The sequence below is a fragment of the Telopea speciosissima genome, chromosome 1 (assembly GCF_018873765.1).
Source record: "Telopea speciosissima isolate NSW1024214 ecotype Mountain lineage chromosome 1, Tspe_v1, whole genome shotgun sequence".
Lineage (NCBI taxonomy): Eukaryota > Viridiplantae > Streptophyta > Magnoliopsida > Proteales > Proteaceae > Telopea > Telopea speciosissima.
Window position 1 is genome coordinate 30,294,869 of NC_057916.1, and position 12,990 is coordinate 30,307,858.

The 12,990-nt window shown below is 40.5% G+C and overlaps 1 protein-coding gene across 1 annotated transcript; it reads left to right on the forward strand.

Annotated features, from left to right (window-relative positions):
* Positions 1 to 7,137: 7,137 nt before the first annotated feature.
* Positions 7,138 to 7,542, forward strand: LOC122644122 (ethylene-responsive transcription factor ERF098-like). Its single transcript, XM_043837765.1, has one exon. The coding sequence runs from the start codon at positions 7,159 to 7,161 to the stop codon at positions 7,540 to 7,542; it is 384 nt and encodes a 127-aa protein (XP_043693700.1). The 5' UTR covers positions 7,138 to 7,158.
* Positions 7,543 to 12,990: the final 5,448 nt, after the last annotated feature.

A 12,990-nucleotide genomic window follows, 5' to 3' on the forward strand; every position in this document is an offset into this window, starting at 1 on the left:
ATTGTAATAACAAAGGCATGGGAAGCAAAGCAAATACATGATAACGAAATTGGTGACCTTCGTACAAATGGATTTGGCATTGGTGTAAGCTTTACGTATAGTTAGGTGATGACGTGTGTTCTTTTGTTTCTATAAATTAATGACCCTCCATGTAATGACAGCATGGAAAAATATTTATAGAACCAAACAGACACATGCCATCGGCCCATCGTCATCTAACCATACATGAAGCGTGTGAACGTACATGCATGTAGGTGATCTAGACTTGATTTTAAACAGTCTCTCCTCAGTCCTGAAGAAATGGAACCCACATTCATGAAATGGGTCCACATCCATGAAGCCTAAACTCCTACTGAATGGATCTCACCCTCATAAGGATGGCCCCGAATGGTATGGGCCCCATCGAGGTCCACTTGATGAGCCAAGAGTCCATGGGTCATTCATTTTTTTTATTTATGGAAAGTGGTCCATGGGCCATTGATAAGTCCTTGTTGAAACATATCGTTACATAAGACCCAGATTGATATTTTATTCCATTACAGACCTTCCTTTTCTTGCCCTGTATGAAGCCAATTTATGGCATATCGCAACATCTCCCTCCATCTCATCCTTTTATCAGAGAAATCAGCAATCAAGCACTCTGTAATAAGATGCATAGGCTGTGTTTGATAATATTTCTATTCTGGAATTGTATTCTTTTTATGTTTGGTAGCGTTTGGTAAACCTGTTTCAGAACTAGTTTTTTAACACAAAAAGAACAACAATGGCGTTCAGTAAAATCTATTCTGGAACAGGTTCTTAATACTGTTACTAATAATCATAGAAATGTCATTACCGTTAAAATTAACCCAAATTATTACATAAATGCCAATGCCACCAAGCCAAAATATCCAAAATTATGAAAATGCCATTATAATTAAATCAACTACACATGCAAAGCAAGTTCTAAACATTCATTACAATTAAAAAAAATCCATCTTCAAAAACTGTTATTAATTGTCAACTTTTGTTCAAGTTAAGCTTACTAATAGCATTTAGGACGTATCTAAACATTCTTGTATAATTTTTCGACCCTCTAATTGCTCCTTCCAAGTTTCCTTTGATAAAATCTGATGAGGGTGGAGGAGGGGCAAATGTACGTAGAGGTCTTTGGACCATTAGATGAATGTACCCGCCTGTTGGTTAAAAGAGCAAGGTCTTCCATCTTCTACCTATTGGAACATTCCACACCCATGATTGTTAAAATTTTGGAAATTTAAGTGAATACACAAGTATATTAAAAACAAAACAATATTTACAACAAAGCCAAGTAAAAGAAATCATTAGAAAATGGAAATTCAGTATATACATAAGTATATTAACGCATCTGTCATAAATAAATTTACAACTGTTAGAACAATCAATGGAATCCGTTCCCATTCAAATATCTAGAATACGATTGAATAAAAAAGAGCAGGGAAACAAAGTGTACCTGGCACTCACGTATGTTGATGAAGAATAAATAAGAACGCACCCAATAGCAACAACGATCCGTCAGATAATGAATGCAAGTCCTCGAATAATCTCGGACAACCGCGATGGGGATCTTCTATAGTCTCCTAGACTCTCCCACTAAGTTCCCTTTCTTGTAGAGAAAAGAGAAAAGAGAATAGTGACTGCAGGGACCCCTCATCATTAGTATTTATAATACTCTCCAAAATCCTAACTCACTTCCACAATGGGCCAGGCCGGTCCGGTCCATCTCAATAAATAGTAGCAAGCCACGTCAGTCCTTGTATTTCTTGATCTCCATCAATGATTGACCCGATAATTAATTAAGTCCACTAGTCGCAATTTGGAAAAATTCCTAACAATCTCCCACTTGGGCTAGATTAATTATAAAGTCATCATTATCAGATGTGGTCATGGAATCTCAATACAACAATAATGCTACTAAACCGTGATCCAGTTAGCAAATACATCAATGTCTAGCAACAGCAGAAAATACACCTCAACATACGACATATCACTTTCTGTCAGCTACAAACAAGGATTTACTTACTAACATGAACCGCCTTGAGATAATTTTGTACAAGGAATGTCGTACACGTCTGTGATCACATAAATATCATCATTATTCCTTGTATGTCCTCGAATGTATCATGAGCATCGTACGACTCATGGATTATCTTTGAACATCGTCATATTCGTTGGTAATCGATCGACTTGATTTATCACCAATCGAATATCCATGACTAGAAATAGCCAAATGACTTGGCTCGTCACCAATCGAACATCCTTAGACCAAAATGGCTTTCAACACATCAATCATATGCATGCATGCAAATGTTATTCATCACATCAAACAGAAGTATTATAATTGAAACGAAACATATATCTTTAAGTTCTCCCACTCAACAAGCATATCAATGAAACAAGAAGAAGTCCCAATCCACAAACAGATCAATCATGTAAAGAAGTACTCCCACTGGTCAAGAGAATCGAACAAACCGAATCAACCAAGTTTGAAAATAAAGATTCAAACCACAAATTCCGCATCAAGCAAACAAAACTATCAAACTACACGAACTGATTACTTCTTTTGTTCTCAGTCAAGTCACCATTTTCAATATTCTTTCTTTCTTTCGTCTGCATAATTAGATATCAATTCCTTCAAGGGTATAATCGTAGTTTGTTAAGTGCATCAATTTCTTCAATATGTTTTTCGTGATTTTATTCGGTCATTCATTCCTCTTATTATTTCTTGTTTTATTTTAGTGTTTGGCTTTATTATTCCATACTATTAATATATTTTCAATCTATGCTACCGATGTAGCTTCCGTCAAATGGCTCAAATCCGGTTATACCCCATAGGTTACAAATTAATTTTAACGCAATCTTTCATCATTTCAATTCTTATTGATGGATTATTTCGTTTATGATTCATTATGCACGTTGGTTAACCGTCAGTTACCATAATCATTTACTTATTATTTCATCTACCATAATAAGTTATCATTCGTCAACAACACAACTTTTCCATCAACATATAGAAACAAAACATCACAATATTAAAGGTTTCTATATCGCACAAATCAACATGTTCTTTAACCATCATGTGTCCATTCATCATACAAACATGTATCAACATATCATCATAAAATCAATGGTTCTATAAATTTATCATCAACACACCAAATACATGTATGCATACAATCTAGATGATAAATATCAAACAATACTTCTTCACAATATTGCATTCTTGCCCTTTCGGTTCAAAATGCACACGTCTTTATCGTACAGCAAGTACTGCGAGATAGCAACAACTTTCAAAAATCTCCCTCGACCTATGGATGATAGAGAAATCCTTAGGTTATGCACCTCAATTTCATAATGATTTATCGCATTGCAAATACCGTGAGATGTCGATGACTTTCAAAAATTTTCCTCCACCTTTGGACGGTAAGACAACCCCTAGGCCACGGATCCCAAATTCTTTGAGTACACTATCTTTGGATGGACACACTGCCTTTCCGTGAAAAGATCAGTAGTTTTCAGATATCCCAACACCTTTAGGCAACTGAAACCCTTAGACCACTATCCCTTCCAATCCATGTGCATATCACCTCGTCAAACTTTGGCAACATCGCCTTTGGGCTAATGTCACCTATTCCGCTGCCTTGACAGAACCATAAAAGGATTCAATGGGCCACTTTGGTGGATCACCATTTTACCCTCTCATAATTCTTCAACCTGATATGCAGCAATATATGTAGAAGTAAATACATTGATCGTCCATAATGTGTTGTGATATGCACATTCATCGTCTATGTGGTAATGGTCAACCCAAAATAGTTCAAATATGCTCAAAGTAGCATAATCGTCCAAAACAGGTCCCTAGAAGTATTAAACGTTCCAAAACTAGGTACCAGTAGGTAGGTATTGAAATTATGAATGAAACAAGACCAACCGAAACTCAATCGGATGCTCCACTCGCCCATATGTCACTCGAAGGTGACACAATCGTCATTAACAGGTCCCATAAATTCAACAAAAATATTCAAACAGGATACCCAAAACGTTGGCCTTGAAAAATACAAGTAAAATGGGGCATCCCAGGACAGAATCCAATCAAAACGAAGTTCCAAAACAGGAAAAACAGCTTCTGGAATAATAAAAACGTTCTAGAACAGTTATGAAGTATTAACAGTTGATTCTGTTCCCAAAACAATTGAAAAACGTAAAAACCATCAAAACCATAGCCTCTGTTTATCCAAGATATGCCGAATTACATATCAAAATGAAGAGCATGAAAAAATAGATTCCCCAGGAAAAACCGCGTCTCAAAATTCATCCAAACGAACCCACAAGATCCATTTGAAGTTTTCTGGTCATTTTCCCCCTTTTTTTTTTTGTTTTAAAGTCGAATAGAACCGGTTTGAACCAAGTCGAACCGAGGTGGAATGAACCAAATTGGACTGAACCCGGTTCGCATGAATCGGACCGCCTGTCCACCCAACCGGGTCCAAACTTGGGTCTCGGGTTGGGTCAGCAATCCAGGTCGGGTCAACGTTGACCGGGTCTGGGTCAACTTTGACCCGAGTCCGGTCCGCTCTGACCGGGTGAAACTTGACCCGCAAGTAACCGCTGTGCATGACGTTAGGCCCTATGACGTCAGAATCATTATGTTTTTTTTTTTTTGTTGAAATAACCGTCGTCGACGCGTGTATCTCACTTGGGCTTCGGCCCTCGTGCCGATGCATTCGGCCGCCGGCGGTGATGATCCACCCACCAAAATTCTTGTGTCTCCGAGCCCTTCGCACCCATATAAAAATATTTGATTTTCGTCGGTGGAAAAATCCGATAGCGGCCAAAACGTATGATTTTGCCAAAAATCCAATAAAAGATCCCTATTTCCGCCATCATAAACCTTGATTCATGTTCTTAAATTGACAATCAATCGATCTTAGGTTTGTATGGTCTGCTCTGATACCACTTGTTAGAACAATCAATGGAATCCATTCCCATACAAATATCTAGAACACTATTAAATAAAAAAGAGCAGGGAAACAAAGTGTACTTGGCACCCACGTATGTTGATGAAGAACAGATAAGAACACACCCAATAGCAGCAACAATTCGTCAGATAATGAATGCAAGTCCTCGAATAATCTCGGACAACCGCGATGGGGATCTTCTATAGTCTCCTAGACTCTCTCACTGAATTCCCTTTCTTGTGGAGAAAAGAGAAAAGAGAATATTGACTGCAGGGACCCCTCATCATTAGTATTTATAATACTCCCCAAAACCCTAACCCACTTCCACAATGGGCAAGGCCGGTCCGGTCCATCTCAATAAATAGTAGCAAACCACATCAGTCCTTGTATTTCTTGATCTCCATTAATGATCGACCCGATAATTAATTAAGCCCACTCGTCGCGATTTGAAAAAATTCCTAACAACAACATCATTTGAAGAGTACAAGATCATAAAATTTTAGTCATTTGTAAACATTACATGTAAATAGGAGATCAGTAGGCTCAACTGCTAAGAAACCGATAATAATGTAGGCCCTATTTATGGCTCGGTTTAAATATGGATCAGGCTTTCCTATAAGAATGGGTTGGACCTTGATTTTTGAGTTTTATTATTGTAATTGGCCTAATTTATAAGTCCAAAAGTGAGGGTTAGACCGAATATATGAAAGATTTTATTTTATGGGGCAATTTCCTATATCTATGAGGTAAGAAAAAGAACTACAAAATAAGTAAATTTACAAGACAAAGTAAGTATAAAACAATGTTAAATTAAAGTTACTAGTTTTATAATTAATTGTGTTAAATTGAAGATCTAGGCAATTTCCCATATTTTTATTTAGTAGATCCTATTATAAGGTTAGTTACTAAGGATCCGACTCCTCTACTTTTGCCTGCCCAGTAATGCCGTGCACCCCCACACACAAGCGCGGCGGAAAATACCACCTTACCCCCCGCTCAGGCAAGGCGCTCGACAGGGGTAAGGCGATACATTTCGCCTTGCTTGTGTGAGACGCACATGGCAATAGGGGCAGACGGAAGTAGAGGAGTCGAATTGTAGTTACTAAAGTCTTCCTTTAGTTTTCGTCATTAATAAAGTTACTTATTTTAGTGAAGACTACTAAAATATGGTTCTACATTGTGTAGCTAAACATGTAGCAGCCAGCCACAAGAAGTTCTTCTGTTTGGTATATGGCTCCTTGATTTATCTAGGACAATGTCTCTTGGGATGCTTAAGAAAGAGCTCCGTATTGCTTCGGTTGAGGCATTCAAAGGATATTAAATTTAAGCATATTAGGAAAGCGAGGGGAGGGGAGGGGAGGGGGGGGGAGGGGAGGGAGCAAGAAAGAAAATGCAAGAACAGAAGAGGAAAACGTCATCATTCAGCATGCATAAAAAAGTGATGTCAAACCATCGCAAAAGAAAAGAAAAGAAATGATTGGTAGAGACAAAAATAAGAGTCCATGTAAATTAAGATTCAATCAACCCTGGGGTTCTACCGTCTTTCTCGCGAGTTTCCTTTCCTCCAGAGATTACCCCATATGCTGACAGCTGACGGCTACAGTGGATGTAATTGGAACGTGTTCTATCTTTATTTATACCAAAAGGAACCACTAGGACTGTTCAAACAAAATTGCAGAAAAAAAAAACCAAGGATTTCGTTCCTTCAACGGGGTTGAAAGCCCATATTTTATTTGGGGGTATCCAAACAAAAAGGCTCCTGTCCTGCTGTGGCGGGAGCTGAAGCATCCAACCCAGCAAAATCACAACAAAAATAAGGGTGGGGAGATCATTTCACAGGTGGGTCCCAGGAATGCAAATGGATTTGATTGAAATTAATGTTGAATGTCAAAGTTTGAGTTGAGTATATGTTGGATATCGGATCTCCTTAAATACTCCATTTTTGGGCTATCGATGACTCAATCCATGCAACTTTTGCATTTGTTACCAAATTTGGAAGCAATAGAAAAATACTTGGAGCTTGGAAGCTTTTTAATTTGCTGCTGCAATTATTAAATTATCAAATAGTATCGACTAGGAGAGGATGGAGGAGGAGAAGAAGAAGGCTTCAGCAACTTCGAGTTCGAGTTCGAATTCGAAAGAGAAGCTGGGGAGTGAGGGAGACGCAAAGGACCAAAAAGAGATGAAAAGGGAAGAGGTTCGTTATAGAGGAGTACGTCGCCGTCCATGGGGTAAATATGCCGCAGAGATACGGGACCCTTCAAGGCGTGGTGGACGTCTATGGCTTGGAACGTTTGAAACCGCGGAGGATGCAGCACATGCTTATGATCGAGCGGCGTTCGCATTGAGGGGTCATCAAGCCATCCTTAACTTCCCAAATCAACACTTGTTTCATTCCTCTAATAACTCCTCTGCTTCTGCAATATCTGCATCTGGTAGTGGAGGACAGAGTTCATCAGCTGGAACCAGAGGAGAAAGAGATGTCATTGAGTTTGAGTATCTGGATGATAAGATTCTGGAGGAGCTTCTCGCAGTTGAAACAGTGGAGGACACCACTTGCAAGTAATACTGAAACACTTTTGTATTAAAATTTTTTGGAAAAACTTTCCCCGCCAGTCATTTGTGGTATGGGCTCACCTTACCCCCACGCGTCCTCCTCGTTCTACTTCTCACCTAAAACTTTTGTGTTGTTGTAATCTACATAATTATGCTCATTTGTTACATGTTCCTTTGCTTATGTCATTCTTGTTTTTTCTTAATTCTTAGGGTACGAGAAATGGAAAAAGATTGTTCAAATTCCAAACACTTGAGAGTTGAGTACGTTGAGAACCATTTGATTGGTTTCTAATGGTTAGCTGTCCAACATTTTTTTGTACGTCCACCCCCATTGTTTGAAACTTACTCGATCATTAAATGGTAATACTGATCGAGTGTTGCAGATTAATTGAGGACATAACTGGGACCCAACTACGTACCTCACCCGCCCAGCTGAATGAGTGGAAAAGGAATCTAGGGGGCACTTCTAGTAATAATACATAATTTGTATTTTCATAAGCATGTTACCAAAAAAATCCTAATCATAGTTTTTTATTTTTTATTTTTATTTTATTTATTTATTAATTTTGGTAAAAGGACATCTATAATCTATTCATGAAAATGAGCAAAGCTCTTTAGTTGCTCATCTAATTACAAGATTTTGTCAACCACATAGTGAAATTAAACCAAACCATCCTACTTATAACGGACAAGACCTTCCAAACTAGGAAATCAGCTATAGAATTGCATTCCGTAAAAATATACTGAAAACTATATTCCAGAAAGTATGAGAAAGTATGGAATATATCAATGGTTGAATGATAAGAGGGACCAAAGTAGTCCAATGGTGATATTGTAAGTGCACACCTCTTACAATCAATTTCCAGTACAAGGTGCTTGAACAATTTAGAGATTGCTTCTAGCATCCCACTACGCGGACAGTGAGCTTGGATAAGAACTCGGCGAGAACGGAGACGATGTTGAAGAAGACATTTTCTTGGAGGAGGATTGGTTTAAGGGATCCGGTTCGGAGAGCTTCTGGTGAGAGGTGGAGTCAAGGATGCGTAGCTTCACTACTAGATTATACATGTACTTCTCAATGTGAAAGTAACATATATACATGTACAACCCTAGCTAAGAGTTACAAATAGATTAGGAAGGTTATATCACATGTGATGTAGTTTCCTAATAGAAGAGGATTACAAGGGATTACATAAAATATGGAACAAGTTTCCTAGTTTGAGAAGATCTCAATATTATCCAATACACCCCCTCAAGATGAAGGGCCAGCAGAGCGGACCTTTAGCTTGTCCCGCAAGAATTGAAAACGAGCTGTAGACAGGGCCTTGGTAAGAACATCTGCAACCTGATCTGTAGTTGAAATAAACTGAACATGAAGTTGACGGTTGGCGACGCATTCCCGCACAAAGTGAAAGTCAATCTCTATGTGTTTTGTGCGAGCATGGAACACCGGATTGGCTGAAAGATACATAGCTCCAATATTGTCACACCATAAAATAGGGGAGCTACAGAGCGGGAAGCCCAATTCTCCAAACAAGGATTCCCACTAGATCAATTCAGCCGTTGCATCTGTGAGAGCCTTGTATTCGAACTCAGTGGATGATCGAGCAACGGTTTTTTGTTTCCGAGATTGCCAAGAGATCAAGTTGGGGCCAAGGAAAATTGCATAACCACCAGTTGAGCGTCGATCCGAGTTGTTACCTGCCCAATTGACATCAGAGAAGGCCTGAAGTGTGAGGTTTGGAGAGAGCTCAAGCAGCAAACCATGAGTGCTGGTGTGTTTAAGATAGCGCAATATCTGTTTGACCAAGGACCAATGATGCACTGTAGGAGAGTGCATAAACTGACACACCCTGTTAACTGCAAATTCCACATCAGGTCGTGTGAGTGTAATGTACTGTAGAGCCCCAACTATTGAGCGGTAGCGTTTGTGATCATCAAATAGTGCACCCCTTGAATCTGAAGAAGGGGAAGAGACTGCCATAAGGGTGAGAATTGGCTTGCACTCAGTCATACCAGCACGATTAAACAAGTCACAAACATAATGTGATTGAGATAAGAGAAGGCCCTTGGAATGCTGAACCGCCTCTATACTAAGAAAAAAATGAAGAGGACCCAGATCTTTAATAGTGAACTCATTTTCCAATTGCTGTAGCAGTGCTGTGACCTGGGAAGCAGTGTTACTGGTAACAATAATATCATCCACATAAATGAGCACATAAACAACCACCGAACTTGACCGATAAAGGAACAATGATGGATCGGTTTTGGAGGCTACAAAACCCAGGCGAACCAGGTACTGGGAGAGGCGTTGGAACCATGCCCGTGGGGCCTGCTCGAGGCCATATAGTGAACGGTGAAGCTTATTGTAAGTACCGTGGTCCTTGGGATGAGGGTTCCTCAGCCTCTTGGCGACAAGGATTATCTTAGATGAATAACGGCATATCGTTCTGATATATCATCATGGGGATTGGGATTATGCTTTATAAAGAAATGGAGTCGCCACCTAGGATTAAGGCCTAGGACCCAATGGGTGTAGCCCCATCCGGGGTTAACGGAAAGGGCTATGTGATTCCATATGGTCTGGTCAGAGATTTAGGGTAAGTAGTCAGGTTACGAGGGTGGGAAGGTGTTAGGCACCCACCTCGCCCGGATAAACCGGTCTTTCTACTAGATGCTGATTTTCGAATATTCTTCCTTAATAATATATCCTATACTAACATGTAAGGCTAAGTTATGATGCACTAATCATGACAAAGAAGGAAAAATCATTTACTATGTCCACTAAAACGAGTTACTTTAATTGTCTACATTATGCCAAAAATAATAAGAAGAAAAGAGACAGAGATACCTGTCAAGAAATACACGAAATAAATGAAAGCGCACCGAGCGCAAAATATGTGATGTCCCACGGCTTAGGCGGAGACGAACGATCGGCTTGTCTCTCTCTTGTCGGACAGAGTAAGGATTATATGAGATGGATTTCGCTACTCAGACTTCATGTAGAGTAACGACTGTATAAGGGGTTCTCGTTATTTGTATGCGGACAGAATAACGACTGTGAAGGGGATTTTTTGTTATCCGTACACTGACGGGATAACAAAGTTGAGGGATAAGAATCGCTCTTTACTCGAGTGGGTAATCGAAGGATCTACCCATACCTTTGGAGTCTTGCTCCAACAGACACTCAAGAGGGAGATAATCTGGGGGAAAGGGGTAAAAAAAAGAGCTGAGAGGGTCTCTCTACCCGAAAAACTGTGTTTTGGAGGGAGGGGGACCCTCCTATTTATAGGGGAGGGAGGACCCTCACCCTTGGCCAGATAAGTCCTCCACGACGTCGTGGGGGACTTTTCCACGGCGTCGTGGGTGACGTCAGCAGGCTGATGTCACACCCCTTCATGGCACTGTGAAAAAAGTACAGTGATGCCATGGTGGGCCCCACAGTACCATAGGGGCGCAGTGCCTATGGACCGCCGTGGTTGGGGAAGGTGAGCAGTACCTCCTTCAACATTTAGTAAAAGGGTCTTATAAGTCATTTTAGGAATGTTAGGGTGATTTGGTTTAGATGTAAGGACAAGAGTCCATCTTGAGAGAGATATCGATGTCTGTCCGTGTCCTGTTGTCATCATCGCCGGGGAGTGACAAAATTCAGTGTCTACAGTTTGCCCCTCTTTGGCCGAGGCTTGTGCCAACAGTCGAAGGGTAAGATAAAAGACCAACTAATTTTGTCACCAAGAGCATGTACTGCTGACGCTTTGCTCAAAGGCGATAGAGTTGCTAAAAATAAACGGTTAGTCATGAAGAAATCTTTCGATAAACCCCGGAAGAAAATCTCAGAAAGAACCAAATCTTTATTATGTGAGCATTGCTCGACTATGTTTAAGGGTGATAAGGCACCACTCGATCGAGAATTAAATTCTGAGAGTGATAGGGCACCCTTCGATCAAAAATTAAGCTTTGAGGGTGATAAGGCACCGCTTAACCGAGGATCAAGTTTGAGGGTGATAAGGCACCGCTCGACTGAGGTTCAGGTTTGAGGATGATAAGGCACCGCTCGACCGAGGTTCAGGTTTGAGGATGATAAGGCACCGCTCGACCGAGGTTCAGGTTTGAGGGTGATAAAGCACCACTCGATCGAGGATCACGTTTGAGGGTGATAAGGCACCGCTCGATCGAGGTTCAGGTTTGAGGGTGATAAGGCACCGCTCGACCGAGAATCAAGTTTGAGGGTGATAAGACACCACTCGACCGAGGTTCAGGTTTGAGGGTGATAAGGCACCTCTCGACCGAGGATCAAGTTTAAGGGTGATAAGGCACCGCTCGACCGAGGTTCAGGTTTGAGGGTGATAAGGCACCGCTCGACCGAGGATCAAGTTTGAGGGTGATAAGGCACCGCTCCACCGAGGTTCAGGTTCGAGGGTGATAAGGCACTGCTCGACCGAGGTTCAGGTTTGAGGGTGATAAGGCACCGCTCCACCGAGGATCAAGTTTGAGGGTGATAAGGCACCGCTAGATCAAGGTTCAGGTTTGAGGGTGATAAGGCACCGCTCGACCGAGGATCAAGTTTGAGGATTTCACTAGGGATAATGTTTTGAGGGTGATAAGGCACCGCTTGACCAAAAATCAGGTTTTGGCAACTCCATTAGGGATCATATTAGACGCACTTCCCATGGTGGGATGAAAACCATATTAGATGCACTTCCTTGGGGATATGGATAAATGATTGTCCTACAGTGGAATGAAAATCAGAGCAAATGCACTTTCCTGGGGATATGGATAAATGATTGTCCTACAGTGGAATGAAAATCAGATTAGATGCATGGGAGTGATTAAACTACACACTAGTATAGTGAAGATAAAAAATATTACTGATTAACCTACACACGAGTACAAGAAAAAATCAGATAATGGTTCAATCTTGTACATGAGTACAAAGAGGATCAGGATGATGGGCCAATCCATACATGAGTACAATGGAGATCAAAGATTCACGAGATGATCGAACTACACACGAGTATAGTGCAAATAAAAAAGTTCAATGATTAATTTGTACACGAGTACAAGGAGGATCAGATAATGGATCAATCTTGTACACGAGTACAATGAGGATCAAATGATGGGTCAATCTGTAGTCGAGTACAAGGGAGATCGAAAGATTTATGGGATGATCGAACTACCCACGAGTATAAAGAGGATCAGAAAGTTCTTGTACACGAGTACAAGGAGGATCAGATAATGGATCAATCTTGAGGGTCAAATGATGGGTCAATCTGTACATGAGTACAATAGAGACTAAAGATTCATGGGGTGACCAAACTTCTCACGAGTATGGTGTGGATCAGAAGAGTCAGTGATTAACTTGTACGCGAGTATAAGGAGAACTAGTTGATAGGCCAATCGGAGACCTAAAGATTCATGGGGGTGATCAAACTTCACACGAGTGTGATGAGTATTAGAA